Source organism: Fopius arisanus, unplaced genomic scaffold, assembly GCF_000806365.1.
Source record: "Fopius arisanus strain USDA-PBARC FA_bdor unplaced genomic scaffold, ASM80636v1 scaffold00065, whole genome shotgun sequence".
Taxonomy (NCBI): domain Eukaryota; kingdom Metazoa; phylum Arthropoda; class Insecta; order Hymenoptera; family Braconidae; genus Fopius; species Fopius arisanus.
In genome coordinates this window covers 211,278-232,073 of record NW_011887804.1, presented here as the reverse complement: position 1 = coordinate 232,073, position 20,796 = coordinate 211,278, and the positions used below count along the sequence as shown (strand labels likewise).

The following is a 20,796-nucleotide window of genomic DNA, read 5'->3' as shown; positions in this document are numbered from 1 at the left end:
ATTGGGATAAGAGAGATCTCAATGTGTTTTTTCTTCTTCTGCTTCTTCTCTTTTTTATACACGCTCTACTCCTTTTTTGTTGCTTGAAAAGCACACAAAAGTAGCATGAACGCGAGAGACACCCGACGACGCAAAAATTTTTCCCTCGGTCGCCTCTGGGCAAAGGGAATGAGGGAGGGTGTCTTCCCATTTACCTCCAGTGCCTTTCAGTAACACCAGGACTTGAGAAAAATGGTGAAATCAAAGGACAGGTCCCAGATATTTCGTATTGTTTCATACTCGTCTCCACTGGACTGCATAAAAGCTAGAAATCAACTCGACTGCATCAAAATCTTAAAATCCCATAATTCCATACTCTTCCTCAATCAATTCGCACAACAATCCACTCAACAATCCACTCCACAATCCGCTGAACAATCTCCTCATTAATTAGCCCCTCAAAATGTGAATGGAAATGTTAATAAAATTAACTCACAACTTCCGTCCATTTGATAATGTGACAAACCCGTAACGGAGTTGTTCCGCACCTCTCTGCCTTCATTCTTCTCCTTTTCCGTGGATCCCCCCAGTCGTCGTTTCCACATCCTGAATTGTACCTAGCGCAAAAAAAAAAGAATTCCACTGAGAGGTCTATCCCAGGCACACACTTATCCGCCGATACCACGCGTGATTGTAACAAAACAACGGACATCCGGAAGGTCCGACAGTCGCACAGGTATCGGGCGTCCCCTTAACACCAACGCCTCTTCCATTCTTTGTACCCGATGGTGTGGATTTTGTACTTTTTTTTTTTATTCCCCCCTTCACCTTTTCATTGGCTCACGTTATTCTTTCCACTCTCGATCCAATCTCTGGCGTTGGGTATTTCCTCTGGAAAAGTGGCTGCTTCCACCGAGGATACTTGGTCCAGTGGCCACGCACTTCCGGAGTTCCTCTGGATGACTCTTTCAACCTCGTGAAAGCACACGATTTAATACCACGCTCCATGGTATTTCCTTTTGTCATTGTCATTAGACTGGAGGAATTAATTATCCCCTTGGGTTGTGACATCTTCCACGGTTGCGCAATCAATTAAATTGCCACACCAGGAATCAATTCCCGTAATTCTCGGGGATTACCTCGGGAATTTTTGCAGTTGAGGGGAAATTGTCCGGTGGATGTCCCTTGTTTTCACGATTTTTACCCGGTTATTTTTCTTTTTACCTTTGGCAACCGAGAAACAAGTTATGACAGTGAAGGGTTGTAAACTGGCTTGAGTGTATGACGAGTAACTCGGGGTGGCTGTAAAGAGCTCCGGTCGTAACAGCGGCATCAACGTGTGATGATCCTGGGGGCTGTCAGCACACCAGAAATATTTTTATTGTTTTTAGGAGAACAACCGAGTTTTTAATGTTGAAGTTTTCTTGGAGCTTTAACTTTTAAGTGGCCTGTTCTCGCATTATTTTGTTGACTGTGTCACCAAACATTTGGCCAAAATAAAATAATAATAATTTCATTTTAAAATCAAATTGGAATCACCCATATAATTAATAATTCAAAGATATTTTTAATAGTGCAGTGAAATTTTTCCGTCTGCCGTTTGTCTCGATGACAACTGAGCGAACGGTCCCGTTTCATTCCCTTAATTAAATATAATTTAATTCAATCAAAGACACTGATTGAAGACAAGTGAATGGCTGATTGTCATCTCCCACTGGGTGAAGATTAAGAAGACATTTCGGTGACAAAATGACAAAAAAAAGGGGGAGGGAGGGCAGTTTATCCTGGAGGGGTAACTCAAGACGGGTCTAAGTGAGTCTTCCGGTCGGACCGGCAATGATAGCCCTGAGAACACAAGCCCCGACCCCCGGATATATATATTACGCATATATGTATACTACTTATTACCAAGCGTTGTACACAAACTGTTTCCACACGATTGTACATCATATCACACGACACCGTGATCTCTGTTAATAATTCAGCCGTCATTTCGCACTCATTAAGGATGTCTTGAAGACTCGGGTGAACTGGTCATTAAGACGAACGAGTCGGCGTGGGTTCGGGGTATAAATGAGATGATTATTTCGTTCGTCAGTTTTTCGAGAATTAAGTCGTCACACTTCTTCTCGTCGACGGAATTTAATGAGGAGCAGTTGCGCACGTCAACGACTCGAGAGGCTTCAGACGTCTTCAGCTTCATTTTTTTTTTACCTGCGAGCTTTAATCTTGGTAATGTTTATATTTTTAAGCCGTATGAACTTCTCCGAAACCATGACTTCACACCGAAGATGAAGGAAAAGTCTTTTTTTTTTAGGATGTAGGGCAGAGTTGACCGGATAATTAGAGCAATTATTATTATTGTTACAATTATAAGGTACGATTTTGTTTTTTTTTTTTTTTTGAGAATTGATATTTATTGGAATGATAATCCATGGGTGGAGGGATTGATGGAAAATGATGAGAATGGCGTGACGAAATACTGTATTTACATGTTATCCATATTTACCAATTCGGAAGTAATAATGACCACTCCCACCACCTCGCACATTGACTCGGTACTTAGGAAACGAGCTCCACTAACCACGTCGTGGGACACGAATTTCCCCGGAGAAAGTATCGTCCACATCCTCATGCTTCGATCACCGAAAAGACCACGACAACATTTTGACCAGGTACCCACGGCCACTCGGGTGTATCGCCTTCCGCAGCTTTGTCATCAAGTTCCGGATCTGAGGGCCCTCTTCCTACCTGTTTGTTTTCCCTCCTTTTTTTAATTATATTTTGCTCCTTTATGTACAAAACACTCCCCCATCATGCGGCGCTTTCTCAATAAAATCCGGAAGTTCACTCGATATTATTCTGCATATCATTGTTCTGGTTAATAATATAAAATAAATTTGTTAAACATTTCAAGACTGCCTACTAATCAGCTGATCAACTTGAAGTAGAAAATTGTAATTCGGTGGACGGAGTGCAGGAGATCCCGGGGATAAATAAAGTAGCCGGTGAATTGTTGAACGACATAATCACGGATTGATGGATAAAGTCGTGATAGTATATCATAGAAATATCCTGGAGGAGGGGTTGGAGACGGTATATGGAATAGTCTCGGTATAACTGGAAGAGGGGGACTTCGGCCACTTGAGAGTGCTTGCCGTTTCCCTTATTCCTTCAATCAACGTCAGCTGGGGAAATGTCTAGTGTGTACACTGGGCAAATACTGGCATGCCCCCGCACTAGTGGCTGCATATAGAGACCAATGACTACATCATCCCAGAGCGATGAGAATGATGATGACTGCCGTTGAGACTGAGGAGGAAATCCTGAGGGTGATGTTTTTTTTTCATCTCCTTTTTTTTTTTTTTATTTCAACTCAGTCATCCTATTGATTTTTTTCCAGACACAATGGTTATTCGTTTTCGTCCTCACTTCCGTTCTCGTCTGCATCTGTATCTTCCGCTGAAGATATCGCACTCGAGTTATTCTCGCGGAATACATTTGACTCTCGTATCGAGTTTGGAAATTAAGAGTTTGGAATGGGGTGGAATTTAATGAAGAAGTAGGAAGGAGAGAAAAAAAAAATTAGCCAAACCGGATACAGGAGTTACCCATGCATCATAGGTCACCCAAACGAGCCTGTTTAGACGACTTCAAGTTAACCCAAATTGACTCAATTGGATTAACCGCGTGGAGGCATTATCCGACACTTGGGAACCACCGCGCAATTTAAAACGCACGTCAGCAAATAATGCGACGTTTCTGCATGAGCTTCTCATGCAAATTATCATTTACACTTTTTTATTCCCCGCTTTTGTTGGTCTTGTTTTGTTATTTGCGGGCATTAATTTCCCGAATTGGATTGAGGGCAGTATTTAGAGGCGCCAGATGATTTTGAGAAGCTCGGGGATCAGAATGACCCGTGTTTTAATTAATTCGACAGATTAATGACAGAATTAATATGAAGAGGGAGTGCAGTTTGAGTATTTCGGTGGTTTTTCGTTGGTACGGTAGAATAATTCGGTGACGATGTAAGGCGATGATGTTGACGTGAAAAAACAATTGATAAAGATGAAATGGTGTGTCCCCCCGCGGATGTTAAATCGCCAGAACTATTCCCGATTTAAACGACATGATTCCATCAGCCGTAAAATAGATTTTAACAAGACCAGTAGAATGCCGAGATTGGAGTGTCCGCTTCTTGGGTACGGTAACCCTCCTCCAATCCTCCTCCATCTGTAAAACCCTCCGTACACAGCCGTTCCCTCTTCATCTCGTCAGATCACCGCTCTCGATCCTCTCTTCATATATGGATCGTCGGAAGTCACCTTCCTCATTATCATACCAACTGTAGCCCAAGCGCAATCCCCGTTGGACCACAGCCTTCATCCTGTGCGTCACTTGTACGAAACGATTGGTGATCAACCCAAGAGTTGGTGAATAAAGCCACAAGGCTGTGGATGGGATGAGAACAGTTTTTGTTCAAGCTAGCACGAGAACCCCTGGGTTAGGGCACATATGGGGGACAAGACGCAAGTCCATTACACTCAATCACCGTGTGATTGGCTCAAACGATCGAACGAATACACGGAGTTATGTGCAATTGCTTATTTCGCGGAGGGGCATTCATTTTTGTGGTACTCTTTTGCATAAAATATATCAAATTATTAGCGTATTCTTAAATTTATATAATCATATGGGGTAATTGAAAAAATAAGGATTCCATACAAAAAAACGGTAACTGGCTATTCAATTGAGGCCAGTTAATGCAATTTGATTTTCAAAGCAGTTTATTTTTTATTTTTTATTTTTTCGTAATTAGTCCCAGTGAGCGTTTTCCAAATTTCATATTTCAGTATTAATTTTCAATATTTCAAATTTCATTCCTCCGGTAATTTAATTTACACTCAAATAATAGCAATTCCCTAGACTCAGTTGACAAAATTCTCGAAATGTCGCAAAACTTTGGCAATTGAATGTAATTAACCAATTCCAGACGCCATTGACCACCGATAAAAAAGCAGGTCCCTCGTTTTTATCCGGAATACAGACTAGAAAACCACCTTGGCGGTCTGCCATCAAGACCGACGATAATAACCTCGTAATCCCAGTGGGATTTTTTTATCTGGGAAACTCCACTTTTCCCAATATGTTGGCTCCTCCGTCCGTTACCGAGAGAAGTAGTCATTTTTCTCAATAAAAGAGTTGGACTCCACCACTCCAGTCTATTCGTATCATCTTCTGGGCTGCCATTAACTTGAGCATATCCCGACTATTTCCGATGACACAAATCACCTAGCTATCAGTTATTGAAACTCCAGAACAGCCATCTGCTATCAGACAAAAAAATATCGAGAAACTCCATAAATCGAAAAACCACTTACTGCTTTCGTAACCAATCACTGATTTATAATTAATTATCAGAGCGAAAGTATGACGACTCCACTGTATATATTTCACCAAGAATATATTAAATATTTTTTTGTATTCATTAAAAAAAACGACTTCACCACCGAGTTCTCCCCATTCGGCGGAGAACTCTTTATCATGAATCAAATGAAAAAAAGCCGTTGGGCGCAGTCACCCGACAACTGGTTTTTCGTCTTTAAGACGTTACAAGGGGGCCCCCAAGACGTTGGGGACTTGGGCCACAACAATACCAAGGGGGCCCCCTCTCCTTGAGAAGGCCGAAACGTCGGTTACGCCTCGACACGGCAGCTGGCACGCGCCTGAAAAAAAAAAAGAAACGAGCAAGAAGCATCACCTTCTTACATGATTCTTACCTTTTACGGTGTATACATACCACCCCAAGGGCTTTGGAGGGAAATTACTTGATGCCACTGTGGGGACATGTATACCTGGGCATTTAAATCGAAGGGGGCCCAGTGCCACCTGAGGGTATACCATTGGTGGAGTCTTCCACCGGGTTTTTAAATAATTCCTTCAGCAAGACGAGTTTCAAGACTTGAAGACTTCCATTACTCCAGCAAGACGTCACCGCGATGAAAAAAAAAATAGAGCAATTGTTTAAAAAATTCGCAATATTTTCAATTGATCGGGTTTTTAATCGGATAATGTTACGCCGCCCTTGGGATCAAGGACCGTTGACACTTCCTCTTCCGCATGACTCCGAAAAACTACCCAGGGCACCCCATGATTTTTTTTTTTTTTCTCTCTACCTCCGAACAGCTTTCAATATCGAAACGTTGGCTTTCCCACAGTGCAGAAGTCATGGGAATCGAGGAGGGGAGAAGAAAGATACCTTTTCGGAAAAGTCCTCCGGAGATTTGCAGACGTCCCAAGGAGGGGTGCACACCTTGGGAAAATTCACTGGCTCTATCGTCCGTTGAGACCCATTGTATCTCATCTCGATGCTTCAATCTTCCCCTTGTGATGTCTGTCGCATCAATTTAAGGGAAAAAAAAGCCACAAGACGAGAAAATCCGTTACACCGAATTTGGCGGGAAAATTACAGTGGTAAATTGGGTGGAACAGTGCGTTCCATCGGTAAGTGATAAATGGAAAAACAGAGTTAAATATTTAATGCCAATTTGTCGGGTAAATTTTTCACTGATGAATCGGCAAATAAATTACGTCGGAATATCCGTTGATTCGAAATTGAGTCAAATAATTGTTACGGCGTGCGATAGCACAATGTACGAACGATATTAAACGATCTGTAAATTATGAAAATCATTCATTGATACGATGAATACTCGGGGGTGTGAAATACATCCATTCAAATGCGATAAAACATCGAGTGAGTTTATTTACATGATCCTGTACAACAAGCCGTTAGAGCGAGACGAATAGACATTGGGCAATGGAAAATCGAAAATGATACGACTGCAGTGCCAAATTGACAATTCCAGAGAAAAGAAAACAGTAATGAAATGAGATGTCCTATTTGAATAATTCCGGAGGATCAAGTATCGAAGCTTTGATAACAAATTAAATGAAATAATGATGTTTGCAATCCCTGATCAATAAACAGAAAAACAAAATTAAATATTCACCACCAATTTGCGGCGTTAATTTTTAAAACGGTAAAACAATAAACAAATTAGCATATTTGCTCTGTGACTTGGGAAAATCATTTATTGAATAATCGTGAATAAATTTACATGAGTATAAATAATGAATAGTGAAAACAAAATGATTAGGTACTCGGGGAAAGTTGAGATGAAATTATTTCACTGTCTAATTGACAATGTTAAAGACAATGTGAAAGAGAAAATAAACGTTGAACGAAATACACAAGTTGGAATGATTTCCGATGTTCGGGTGTCGACGCTTTAACAAATTAACCGAAATAATGATGTTTGCAATCAATGACTGATAAACGGAAGAACAAAGTTAAATACTGAACACCAATTTGCGGAGTATTTTTTTAACTTACAAATTGCCACATAAATTACCACGTTAAATCAGCTGATTTCAAACTGAATGTAATGACGGTTATGCCGTTCGCGGTTCAACGTACAAACGATATTAAACAATCTGTTAATTATGAAAATCATTCATTGACGCAATGAATACTCGTGGGTATAATATACACCAATTGAAACGCAATAAAACAGTTTATTTACACGACTGTAAATAACAAACCATTAAAGCAAGATGAATAAGTGATTGCAGTGGAAATTTGACAATGACAGAGAGAAGAAAACAATATATACGAGTTTAAATGATTCTGGATGTTTCAATATCAAAGCTTTGATATCAAATTCAGCGGAATAATGATATTTACAATCAATGACCAACAAACAGAGGAGGAAATTTAAACATTTACCACCAATTTGTGGGGTAAATTTTTCACTGATGAATCGGCAAACAAAATAATTCGTAAAATCAGTTCATTCACAATTATGTTAAATAATCGTTGCGGTATGCGGTGGTACAAGCGACATTAAACGATCTGTAAATTATGAAAATTGTTCATTGATACAATGAGTACTGGGTGTGAAATAAATCCATTGAAATGGGACAAAACGCGGTGTGAGTTTTATTTACATGATCGTGAACAACAAGCCATTACATCGAGATGAATAGTCACTCAGTAATGCAAAATTGAAATAAAATCATGCTCCCCCACTTCGAAATTGACAATGACGAAATGACACGCCTGGAGGTTGAAAAAAAAAAAGAAGAAAACAGTAATGAAACGAGATATCCATGTTTGAATGAGCTTGGATGCTCGTTGAATTAACACGATTAACCGGCGATTAATAACGGATCAATTGACGTGTGGTTGTCAACTTGTTGCTCATAATCATCTAGTATCCACCGCATACAGAGGGCTCGTGAGAGTTGAAAAGGTCACGCATGTATTCATAATACAGTGATATCGATTATTTCGAGTTGTTATGATGTATCCAAATGCGGGGAGTCGAAATTTCCCCTTCACTCGGGCATACGTTCGCCAAATGAAACGGATGTTACGATAATTTTATTACAACAAGGCACCCCCACGAACAGTTGTGGCTGGGTAAAGGCTTCAGGAATATTTGATGGAAAAAAAAAAAAATTGGAATAACGATGGACATGGGCTGGTGCTCGCCGGTGGGTTCCCATGAAGGCCCCCCAGCGAACACCCGCCACATGACACAGGGGGTTGAAAATTCCGATGCATATGCCGCCCCCTCGACAACCGCGTCATGTGGAATATTATTGGGAAGAAAAAATCAGTTAAATATATCTAAAAAGTATTATTATTACTCATCGTAATATGCGGTTATCCCGATAGGCATTGGAGTATCTTCTTATTTTAAAAAATGCAGATGCAACAAAAATTGTGACAAAGGAAAAATATTAATTGGCCATTCCAAGAAAAAATGCAAGTCCCTTGATAATCTCAATTTTTCATTAATTTTCACTCAGTCATGACACGACCGCCGGCGAGAATTTCGCTGATTCCCATTGAGACCGGATGACTCGATCGACATAACAGTGAAAATTTCCCGCCTGTCGAGGAATCACCCGGAAAAAGTTGGAGTGTCGAGTGACTGAATTGTCGCGTCTCGCGCGTGTAATTACCCCGAGGCGAAATCCTCAAAAATGATGACAAAAGAAAAACTAGAAAAAAAAAAACCGGAGAAATCCAGGGGGTGAATTGGGTGGATAGCCGTATGTCTCACGTAGTGGAGCATTCACCTAGAGAGAAAGAGAAAAGCTGGCCTTGTGCCCCCCCTCGGAGTTTCCCCACTCAGGTAAAAGTTCTTATCTCGAACCATATGCTTCGACCACACGGCGCTCTTTCCCCTTCTGCTTCAATTTTTTTTTTCATTATTTTTTTACGTGTCCTGTGTTTTCTGTGAAAATATCAATGTGGAGTCTTCTTATTGGCATTGAACCCACGGTATCGATCCATCGGCAATTATGATTACGGGGTAACACTGATAACGCTCGATACAAAGCTTACCTACTTGGCATTCTAACTGATACGCGCCGATAAACGGTACATCGATACTTCTCCTGATGACAGTATTGTGCGTGGGCGTGTATTGAGGGTAAACTATCGTATAAGCAGGTGCTGCAAGCCTGCTCAGCTGTTGCTTCACCCCACGCACGTAAGTCTCCTAAAAAAAAAAATCCTTACGCTGTTCGAAATTGAAATTTCACGATTCCACCGGAATTTTTCCCTCCACGAACTTCAATCTAATTCCCATCGCCGACTTTCACTGAATTAAAATATCATATTCATCTTTAAAATTTCATAATTAATCTTCCGGTGAAACCGTGAATTTTAAATCTTTACTCGCCTCCGGATTTTTTCATTTCTGAATTATTTGGATGAAATTCTTCCCATTATTAATTCAGTTCATTCGTTTTTTTTTTGTCAATTAAATAGCATTGGTGAAATTAATAATTTTTGTCAGCGGTAATATCCTGCGTATCGGCGATCTCATTCATCTCGCCTACCCCAACGAAAAACGGTCTCGGAGTACCTCGACTATCGATTGAAACAGTGTCATTCCTCGTGTCTGTCCCATAAATATTTAATCCGCTGTTTCACCAGTCGCTAGCGTCTTGAATACTCGCGAGGTAATAAAACCCCCTCCCCCCGCGAGTCACCGGGAATATGCAAGGGCGACACTGTTACTCCAAACATGATGGTTCGTGAAGGGAGAATATCGACAGTGGGGCCGACATAGACGGGGCCACTGAATAATAAGATGGCAAGAAGGAAAAAAAAAACACTCCTCGATTTATACTTGGAACGCGACTAGAACTGTAATACCTCGCCACAAGTACAATTGAAAATGAATATGTGAATACCCACCAACTGTCTCTACCTTCCCCTATCTTGTAATACTTTTCCATTTTCCTCTTCTTTGCATAACTATTGATCCTAGTACGAGTGCATCACCTATCTAGAAGCTGCTTACCAAATAAGATATTTAGAGGCGGTAATTTTCTTATGTCCAGTGTCTCCTTGTGCGCTCACCCTTCCCCACTCACCAGGCAAAAAGCTCCAGGTGTAATGAAAATAATTAGCGCACTGACGAGATGACACAATGGGGAGCTCTCTTAAAAATTGAATAATTTTTATCGTCCATCGGGCCTTATCGGGGGATTTTGTGAGGGGGAGGGCCCGATGGAGACAACAACCTTCCGGGTATAATAGCTGGTGGTCGATGTGGCCTGGTCGATTTGGGTTTACGTTGTGGCCCCAAACAAATGATCGATGTTTTAAAAAAAGCAGCTTTATAAATAGCCTGTTGTTTTGTGTTACAGGCGGGATATATTTCGAGACAACGATAAAATCGAGACGAGGGAACGAGGGGCAGGTAGCCCTTTGGCGAGCTCGAAGGATGCAGCTCCCAGGCGGGAGCACGAGCAGTTCGCATAAGCGTTCAACAACGTGTCAATCATCGACACTCGACATAATAAACGACAGTAAACAAAATATAAAACGACAACAGGGAGTTTATAATCAAGCAGACTACCGATGTGGTAGTTGTTGCAATAGAATTGGGAGTGAGAGTGGCAACGGTAACGGCACTGGTCCCAACAACGATTCTAAACCACTTGAGAATCGCAAACGCATCACTAGAACGTATCAGCGATACCGATATATCGTGTATCGACAACAACTGACGAGCCAAAGGTGGAAATTTTGGGATAAGGAATAGTGAATGGATATTATTTTTATTGTTTTTATTTTAATAGTATAAGTGAAGTACGTTGGAGATTGAGGTTGTGGATAAACAAGAGGATAGCAACGATTACGAGGGTTAAAGGGGGTGAAGTGAAGAGACAGGAGCGCAAGAAGAGAACCAAGAGAACGAGAAAAAAGTGGTGGTAGTGGGTCAGACAAGGTGGTTGCGGCGGCGGCGGCGGCGGTGGTGGTGGCCGAGGTGGATAATACAATCGATTATAAATAATTATCGCAATTGGACCAAAACAATAAACCTCGATAACTTGTAAAAAAGTGAGAATTGAATGAAAAAATAAAAAAAAAAAACGGGAGGAAGGAGGAAGTTGTGGGGAGAGGGTGTTTCCATCGACATCGAGATTTATCGGTGTTAAGGCAAGGAGAAGGAGCGGCAAAATAGTAAGAAGGTGGGGAGAAGCCGCGCGCCGCACACAAGTAGGGGGGTAGGGTAGTGCGTCTGGGACTGGGAAGAAATAACCCAGGAGTTGTTGTTAGAGGTAGTGGGGATTAAGAGAGTGAGAGGGAGTTTGAGAATAGTAAGCATCAACTCGAGCCACGAGGCAAGCTGTTCGAGTGAATAGGGGAGGGGTGACAAGGAGCCCTGGCGGGGAGGGGACGCGTAGGCCTTCGGGGGGCCGACCAATCAGACGGCCGATGATGTCATCGGAGGAGGAGACCGACTGTTTCGCCCTCTACGGAGCAACCGCGGATAGTAAGCAACAGCAACTCCTGAAGAAACAGAAGCGCACCAGACAGCGCGTGGACGCTGGTGAGCCGCGCAACAGTTACTCTAGTATACCGAACTTCAGTTCACGTCCAACATTTCTTGGTAGTGGTATTTACGGTGCTATATTCAGTGGTACAGGACCACCAACTGGTCATCAGCAATCGTCACAACAGGGACAAAATTCAACGTCGCAGCAACAGCAGCAACAATCACCATCGCTCCAGCAACAGTCTGGAGGTGGAGGTAATCAAGGTCACCTCGCAACAACGACGGGGCCGACCACACAGCACTCTGCCCACGCGGCATTTGGCTTCTTCGGGCCACAGAGTTTCGGCCAGGCCAAGATGCTTAACGAGCTCCTTGGTAGACAGGTCAAGCAGGCCAGTGACGCTGGCGGTTCACCACCAGAAGGTAGTCACGGTATGACAGGTGCTGGTATGGACCAGTCGACAAATTTACAGCAGGGCAGTGTCGTTAATTGTGACGATCCTGCTGCTGCAGCTGAATTAACCCAGCACATGCTGCGGGATATACTGCAGGGAAGAAAATTATCAGGTCTCTCGGTACAAGAACAACCAAATAATAACAATAGTATACACAATAATAATAACAATACGACAACGGAATTATTGAAGTCACAGCAGCATCAGCAGCAGAGCCCAACGCAATTACATCAGAATAGTGATAGTGCGCGGAGTATAAGTGGGACAGTGCAGAGTGGAGGGGAGGAGAGTGTTGATGGTAATAACGTTAATGCGAATCATAGTGATCGGGATACAGTGATGCCAGGTGACGCTGAGGACAGTGCTGAGGATGCAGCATCGGCTGCGCGCGCCATGGAAGAGGCATTTGCCGAGGCTGGCATGGAGCCTGGTGCTAATTTAGATGGTTCTGATTGTGAACAGAGTTTACCACCGAGTCCGACGGCACAAAGACCGGGTTCGGTAACAGTTAAAGAGGAATTGCATGACTCGATGAGCTTGAGGAGAAGTCGATCATCGAGTCACTCACCCTGCCCAATTGTACCAAAGACGGAGACGAGCTCGCCAACGACTGAGATTAAGCGCGCTCGTGTTGAAAATATCGTCAGTACAATGAGGAGTAGTCCAGCACTACAGCCGGTTAATGGTTGTAAAAAGCGTAAGCTTTATCATCCACAGCAGCAAACTGTTCATCATGTTATACACCACAGTGTTAATGATCCAATGCTGGATGTTGATGAGGATGATAGTGATGATGAGGAGGATCCAGCGACGATAAGGCTGAAGAGAGAGGAAAAGGACAACCTGAAAAGTCAATTGAAGCATTTGCACAAGCAGCTGGCGGAGATACAGCAAAAGTATCACGAGCTCTCGAGTCGTATGGATCCAGAGAGCAGTGAGAGCGTTGAAGCGCCATCGAGTCCACAGAGAGAGGCACAACAACCGCCTCCGCGACCGCCAAGACCCCATCCACCACCCTATAACAGTCTCCCATCACTGCCACCTGATCATCCACACGCAACAGCAGCAGCCATGTATCACATGGGACAAAAACTCTACCTCGAACAGCAGCAAGCCGCTTTGGAGCGTATGAAGCAGCATCAGGAGGCAGCTGTTAGACAACAAGCGCAGCATCAAGCGCAACAGCAGCATCGTGATAGAGAGCACTCGCGTGATTTACATCCACGACAACAATCACCCCAACCAACGAGAGACGTACAGAATCAGAGTCGAAGTAATACGGGACCACTGACACCCCAAACACCCCAGATGCAACAATCTGTGACACCTCATCACCACAAGGACTTCCCAGAAAGACTGAATGTGTTTGGCCCCGGTGGAAACATAACACCTTCAACGGGTACACACGTTACAGAAGCTGATCTTGAAACTCTAGCCGATAAAATGAAATCCGAGATAGCCTTAACTCTTAGTAATATCATTGACACTTGGATCGCGGAGTGTATGCAGCAGAGAAAGTTCGTTGGTAAACCAATTGAGGCAGCGCAAGCAGCTGCTGATCAATTAAACAAAGATTTACTCCTAGCAAGTCAACTATTAGAGAGAAAATCACCGAGGACTAAAGTGGTTGACAGGGGTGCACCTCAGTCAAACAGCGGCCCAAACGGGCAAAGGGGGCCCCTAAACGGTGGCCCCCCGCCTCCACAGTCAACTCCATTTTCCCAGATTGGCAGTCTCAGTGGTGGCCCACATGGACCCCTCTCTGGCCCAACGGAAAATAATCTCAATCAAATAAATCAATTACCGCCTCACGCAAGGCCAAGTGTCGGTATGTTTCAAGCACCAAAGCCACCATCGATATACGCCATGGCATCGATGCAACAGCAGCAACAGGCACAGCAGCGTGAACAACAGGCGCGTGAACAGCAGAGAGAGCAGTACTGCAATATGAGAAATGAGGACAGAGAAGCGAGAGAGCTTGAGCAGAACGAGGCACTCTCGCTCGTCATGACACCAAAGAAAAAACGTCATAAGGTAATTATCAAACAATAATAAAGATCAATCGACAAATGTTAATTGAATTATATCGATTACTCATGTTAATACTCAGTTCTTCAATTCCCAGGTGACCGATACGAGGATCACTCCACGTACGGTATCAAGGATTTTGGCACAAGAGGGTAATGGTTCGCAGGGTGGTAGTGATAGTCCACCACCCCCACCACCACCAAGACCCTATCATGGTCCACCTCCAATGCTGCCTGTATCGTTACCCACAAGCGTTGCGATACCAAATCCAAGTTTACACGAGAGCCAAGTATTCTCACCCTACTCACCATTCTTCAATCCTCATGCGGCTGATCCTGGTCAAATGCCACCATCGCTTCATCGCGCCGGTGCACCACGTCATTTACCAGCAAGCCCACCCGGTGGTGGTGTTGATCTTCGTGATTCACCACCACTGCCTCATCCACCAGCTATGCTGCATCCTGCACTACTCGCTGCTGCCCAACACGGTGCAAGTCCCGATTACGGACACCTGAGAATGGACAGCAATGACAGGGGTAGTGACTGCAACTCTGGCGACATCAGCTACGACGGAATTCAGCCTACAATATCCTTTTCTAATACTCCATCTGGAGTGCATTATTCAGTTCTCCATAGTTTATATTTAAAAAATCCCTTTTCGCTCAGCCCCCCCCCCCCCGCCCCCCCCCCCCCCCCCCCCCCCCCCCCCCGTTTTTATAAAGAGACTTACTCAGACTGAAGTTGTTTGGTGGAAGGGAAAGGGTATAGACGAATGTTAGATTAGTTCGTGACGGAGTTAGGCTAACGCGAGTAAGGGGTTGGGGGGGTGCATACGAGCTAGAAGTTTCATACGAGAACAAGGCCGCTTTGAGTCTATATATCGAAGTTCTTTGGCTCTCGCGTTCACTCTCAGGGCTACTCGCTCACAGAGGCTTCTCCCCAACAACTTGGCAAGCCAATAATCTGGCCGTGTGCAGTTTAAACGGAGAAAATAGTTTGGCATTTTTTTTTTGTTCAAGTGAAAATACGGAGAGAAGAGGTTGTTCAAAGTTTCATGAATCCTTCACATTGCCACCGTTCATTGCTCTTTGGTTTTCAAATGGTAAAAATAATATTGAGAGAAGATAAATGGAGATCGAAGGGGGGGCGGGGAGAAATTGTAACGAGATCTCTTTTTTTCAACGATTGTTCAAAGATTAATCGCTCGTTGCTATTTCAAGCCGATTTGAGAATAAAAAACGAAATTTATTCCTGCGATTCGGCTGGCATCGGAGGAGTGCATCGTACGTAAAAAAATGAAACGCTTGTGAAAGAGAGAGTTGGAGTGATAAAAAGGGAGTAAAAAATTATCGAAAGGGTATATGGCTCGCTCGATCGGTAAAGTTAGAGAGTCAGGTTGTGATAGCTGCAGTAGAACTCCATCGTGGGCATTGAATCAGTGCACGACGTTCTTTGCCGCCTTTTTAGTTCCGTCCTTTGATGTAAAATCAATGCGCGCGCGCTCTCCTTTTTTGTTTTTACAGCCCATCATTTTTCCATCCGGCTTTCTTTTGACTCGTATGAACTGTGTCTCATTCATTCCGATAATCTTTCTGGTGTGGGAGAAAACCCATCGATTGCCAAATAGTATATTCCGTCACTAGGCCGTTAAAAATTTTTGTGACGATCGCCGACAGTCCGAGGCGATAGCCAGAAAAACTCTTTGTCCCATCGGAAGAGTGACCGAAGTCGTTGAAATTTTCGGTGGATAAGAGAACACGGGATTAAAGCGAATAAGAATTCGATGAAACCACAGTAGAATATCCCATTACAAGTAAGAAGCGGGTTTTTGAGTAAGGCTTCAATTGAGGATGCGTCCAATCGTAGGTCAATCTGAGGTTATATCCCCACGTATCCAACAATACCTGAAGCGATACCTACCTACCTTATACGATTTCTAATCCAATTATCACATCCAAGAAAACAATACGATTAAATCTGAGATTCAGCCGGAATGATTTTCTTTTTTTTTTTTTTGTTGAAAAAACAATTCGATATAATCCTTAACCACAGTGAACTCGTCGACATTGACGCCGATGCATCTGAGGAAGGCGAAGCTGATGTTCTTCTGGGTGAGGTATCCGTCCTCGGCCGTCCTAAAGATGTACTTCCCGGACATTAAATTCAACAAGAACAACACTGCTCAGCTAGTCAAGTGGTTCTCCAACTTCAGGTGAGTGCTTTAAAGTAACTCGCATGCTCAATTGAACATACATCAGTGCCACTCCCATATGTCGAGAAGTTGGTACAAGACGTCATATCGTCTGGTATTTTCGCGGAATAGTCGAGGAGTATCCCAGCAACTTTCCACAAGTACGTTATCATGCAAAGTGGTAACACTGGTCAGTGACCACACCCCCATTGTTCTCCAGAGCCACATGAGACGCTTGAAACTCCTGGGTGTGTCTCTGAATCTTAATTACCACGAGCCAACTGGTATAAGTAAAATGCCTGTAACTCATACCCACGTCTAACAAGTCAGACACACTCGAGGTCATGTGTCCAGGGGGTGGTGCAGGTGGTGGGATGACCCCGGGCATACCCAAGTCGACCACTGGGCATTAGTCTGATTATAATTAGGCTGAGTACAAAGAGATGACGAGATATAAGGTGATACCAGACAGAGTCATCCATTATCACTGGTGTCTTATCACTTGATTTTGCATTATGAGTCTATTCCTCGCTGATCCATTGGTTTCAACTTGTTTTCTTCATTCACCTCCTTCATGAAACAATTCGTTATCCCCCCACATCCGGAGCTGCTGCGCGTGCCTGATCTGATATCCTAATGTACGGCTTCCTATCCGGAAATATCACGAACATTACTCTCCGCTCACTCCCACGTGTAATATTCCTTTTATCCAGTGTTGTCTATAATTTTGTCACGACAACCCCTCGTTCTGCTATCAGGCTGAAGGTGTCTCGTGTCTCAAAACTCTATTTCAACATTGACTTGATATTTTTAACTGCTGTATAGCCTTGAAGAAGTTAATCAACTCAGTGAATTACAAGTATTCCGTTAATACTTCATGGACAATTGTTTTATAATTTTCTTGGCAACTCTTGGTGTCGTTTCTCACGCTTTTCACGACACTATTACCATCATCTTATGTGTTCACGTGCTGAAGCGCGTGGGGTAGTTGGCGCGAACAAGGGACGAACACACGCTTATGGATTACGAGGGGTGAGACAAGGGAGATTGGAAAAGTGGAGATAGAAAGTGTCCAGCTGGGGTTAGTTTCCGTTATCTGATCTACACCGGACACGCGACTTGAAAATTCAGAGGTTATCTATCAGGATGGAAGGAATTTTATGTCGTATAATGGATAATACCGCGAACAGCTAGCACTGAACGAGCACGGAATGCTCATTTTTCTTCGATCCGCTGGGGTACGCTGTCCCATTGGACATTATTATTCAGAATATTCTCCGGAAAATGACAGTGTTGGGATTAGAATTGCTCCCAGGAACTCCGCGTCGAGGATATCCAATTATTAATGACTCTGTTTTGGTGTTTGGACACGCGAGGACATCGTCTTTTCGCCACGTAATTTCTTTCCCTTATCGCCCAGAAACCATCACCACCTCGTGAAACACAACATTACTTTTCACCCCAGTTCCTCAAATCGCCGCACCCTCACATGACGCGGTAATTTCCTAAACGCAAATTTCCTTTTTCTCTTATCAGCCTCGGGTCTAAACACGTGACCAATCGTTAAACATCTAGATAGCCGTCTTGTTCCTTTTCCAGTCCGCACACCTTCGTGTCTCAATGAACAATAGTTTTTATATGAAATAAAAAAAAAATGGGGAACACGTTCGGTCATTTTCAGTATTGTCACTCGGGACGATCGACACGCAAACTTGGCATCTTCAATTATTAAGTAGCCTTCGAGTTCCATTAGACATACGAATAGAAAACCCCAGAGAGGACACCATATATATTTTTAATATTTGTTGACAAATTAAATATTTCACTTACTTCCAGTTCTCTCGTCTCCAAAAAAATTGAAATTTCATTTTTAATAGCCGCATAATTTTCAATTCTCCAAAAAATTCGGACTTTTATTTTTGTTGTAATTAAAACCAAAAATTATCCCACTTAATCTCCAAGATATTCGAGTCTCTGCCCCTTTGAATAACGAGCAATAAAAGAAAATGTCAATAAATTTCCAACAATGCAATCGTCAAAGGAGAAATAATAACAAAAAAAAAACCCTTATGAAGACCGTAAATCGTGCTAATTAACTCCATAAAACGCTTGCAAAAGAGATAATACCGCCACGTATTCTTCCAAAAGGACCAATTAAAAGAGTCCCGTGCAAGTTTACTGAAAATCTTGAGAGTACAAACGACCGGGAGCACTAAAAAAAAAAAAGAAAAAAGAAAACGAGAGAGAGCCGAGAGGCAAAAATCTCCAGCACACATGGGCCCACACGATGATGACGATGATGAAGGAGTATATAATAGGGAGAAGGCAGGAGAAAAACGCAAAAAAGGAAAAAATAAATAGAAAAAAAAAAAAAGCCACGACGGCGTGTGTTCTTCGGGGGAGTTTATGACGTTGGGTACGTGTGCTTTTTAATCCCACAAGATTGTGTGTACTCGAGCTTGGGAGGCGGTTAGGTTGCCGTTGACGGAAAGAATAGAAAGACCGGTGGGTGGTAGGGGGTGGATGGGGGTGGATGGGGGTGGAGGGCTGTACAGAAGCGAGGGCCATTTAGTAAAAAAAGAGTCTCTAGCTTTCCACACACGCGTATGCACTCCGTATGTACACACGCGATGCGTTTTGACGTGGAGGGGAGGAGTAAATTCACACAAACGTCATCTCGTCATCCGAGGCAGTTTTCTCGTCATTGTTGGGGTATAAGCTGGTGTGTAATAACCACCCGAGGAAATTCTGTGCCTTGAGAGTTGGTATAGTATTTTCTTCATTTTTTTTTTAACCCCTTAGCTTTTGAATTATTCAGTGGACCCAGTTCGTTGCGCTCTCCTCGGATTTCACCTAAAGAAAATCCTATTGATCTGCACATGTACTTGTAGTCATGAAACTATTTGATGCGATATTTGATTTATTTGATATTTTATTTATTATTCATGAATGATGATTTTTCTAGAAGTCTATTTTTTTTTTAATTAGATTGGGGTTGTTCGGATTTATTTTTTTGAAATTGGTCATTTTATTAATTGGATTTTTATTCATTTTTATTTGCGATTAAATACGAGTTCATTGGGATGTCTTCCTCGTATGACGTTATACCTGACTTTTACATCAGCTCATTAATTGACAGAGACGTTGATTTTTATTAATAAAAATTGAAGAGGCGGATGTTTCTGCGGAACCGACATAGTTATCATCTTTTTACCGTGTCTCTTGAGGTTTGGTGAATGAGGAGTGGGTAAAGAGTGGAGTCTTGACGAAATGAGCAAGTACGAAAGTCCTTTGAGACAAAAGGATTGAGAGGTGAAAAAGCCCGGCGGGGTACTGGCATGAAAAGGGGAGTGCTTCTTTTCGGGGAATGTGGAGGGACTGAGGAGACACTAGAGAAGCTCTTACGTCTTCACCTTCATTTTTATTTTTCAAAAAAAAAAAAAACCCGTTGAAAGGAAGACTTTGAGTCTTTGACATTCGTAAAAATTCCCCGATTTTTTATCCACTCCCACCGTCAAGCGATTCGTCAGACGATCATCAATCGTCACCAAAAATTCAGCAGCTCGACAATCGAAAAATTGAAAGAATTCATTTCCGGTTAATTCTTCATTCGTTTTGGGAGTAAATGAAAATGAAATTTACCCGTCACTCCTCGAGATGTTTGCTTATGTAGCAGAACCCGAGAATAGGAAAGGAATCTCGGGGAATTTGCGACTGGTGCTCCTTAATTAAAAACTCAGTGCACGGCACAATGGAGTGGCAACTCTTTGCTGACGAAGAGACTCTTTTCCGCAGATGCACAATGTACATCCATACACGACCTATCCCAAAGAAAAAACCGCACATGCGCCCATTTCTCTCATTTTACCATCACCCCCATCAATTCAAATAATTTACCCATTCATTTATTCATTCGATTGATTCAATGTTAATGGCATTGCTTTAGTTTCCCGCGTATGACTCTGATTATTATGCACGTGAGGCAACTAAAGTTCCTCGTAGTAATCAATAATTACGCGAATTGAGGGTAAATTTTTCAGCTTTATTTTTTACAATCGCTACAATCGTCAAGATTCGTTTGAAAATTTTTTTATGCTCGCTATTTGTTTTATTTTTTCATTATGCGAGTGTGTCCCTAACATTCAGCCAATCTCAGTTTTCCCCCCCAGCCACTGCGATACGATTTCTCAAGCGGAGAGAGCTGTGCATAAACGGCAGTCAATTAAAAATTACTTAATTACGTTCTTGGCACTAATTAGTGACGGGGACT

At 42.7% G+C, this 20,796-nt stretch overlaps 1 protein-coding gene across 5 annotated transcripts in view; it reads left to right on the top strand.

The window, feature by feature from the left end:
- The window catches only part of pros (prospero), a 77,429-nt gene that overhangs the window by 44,210 nt on the left and 12,423 nt on the right, over nt 1-20,796 (top strand). For 3 of the 5 annotated variants that reach the window (XM_011309140.1, XM_011309138.1, XM_011309139.1), the window contains exons 4-6: nt 10,717-14,341; nt 14,418-14,921; nt 16,393-16,547. In XM_011309140.1, the coding sequence (XP_011307442.1) occupies nt 11,792-14,341; nt 14,418-14,921; nt 16,393-16,547 (3,209 nt within the window). In that variant the 5' untranslated portion in view covers nt 10,717-11,791. The remainder of the gene's footprint in view (nt 1-10,716; nt 14,342-14,417; nt 14,922-16,392; nt 16,548-20,796) is intronic. The other 2 variants (XM_011309142.1, XM_011309141.1) reach the window with 1 other exon arrangement.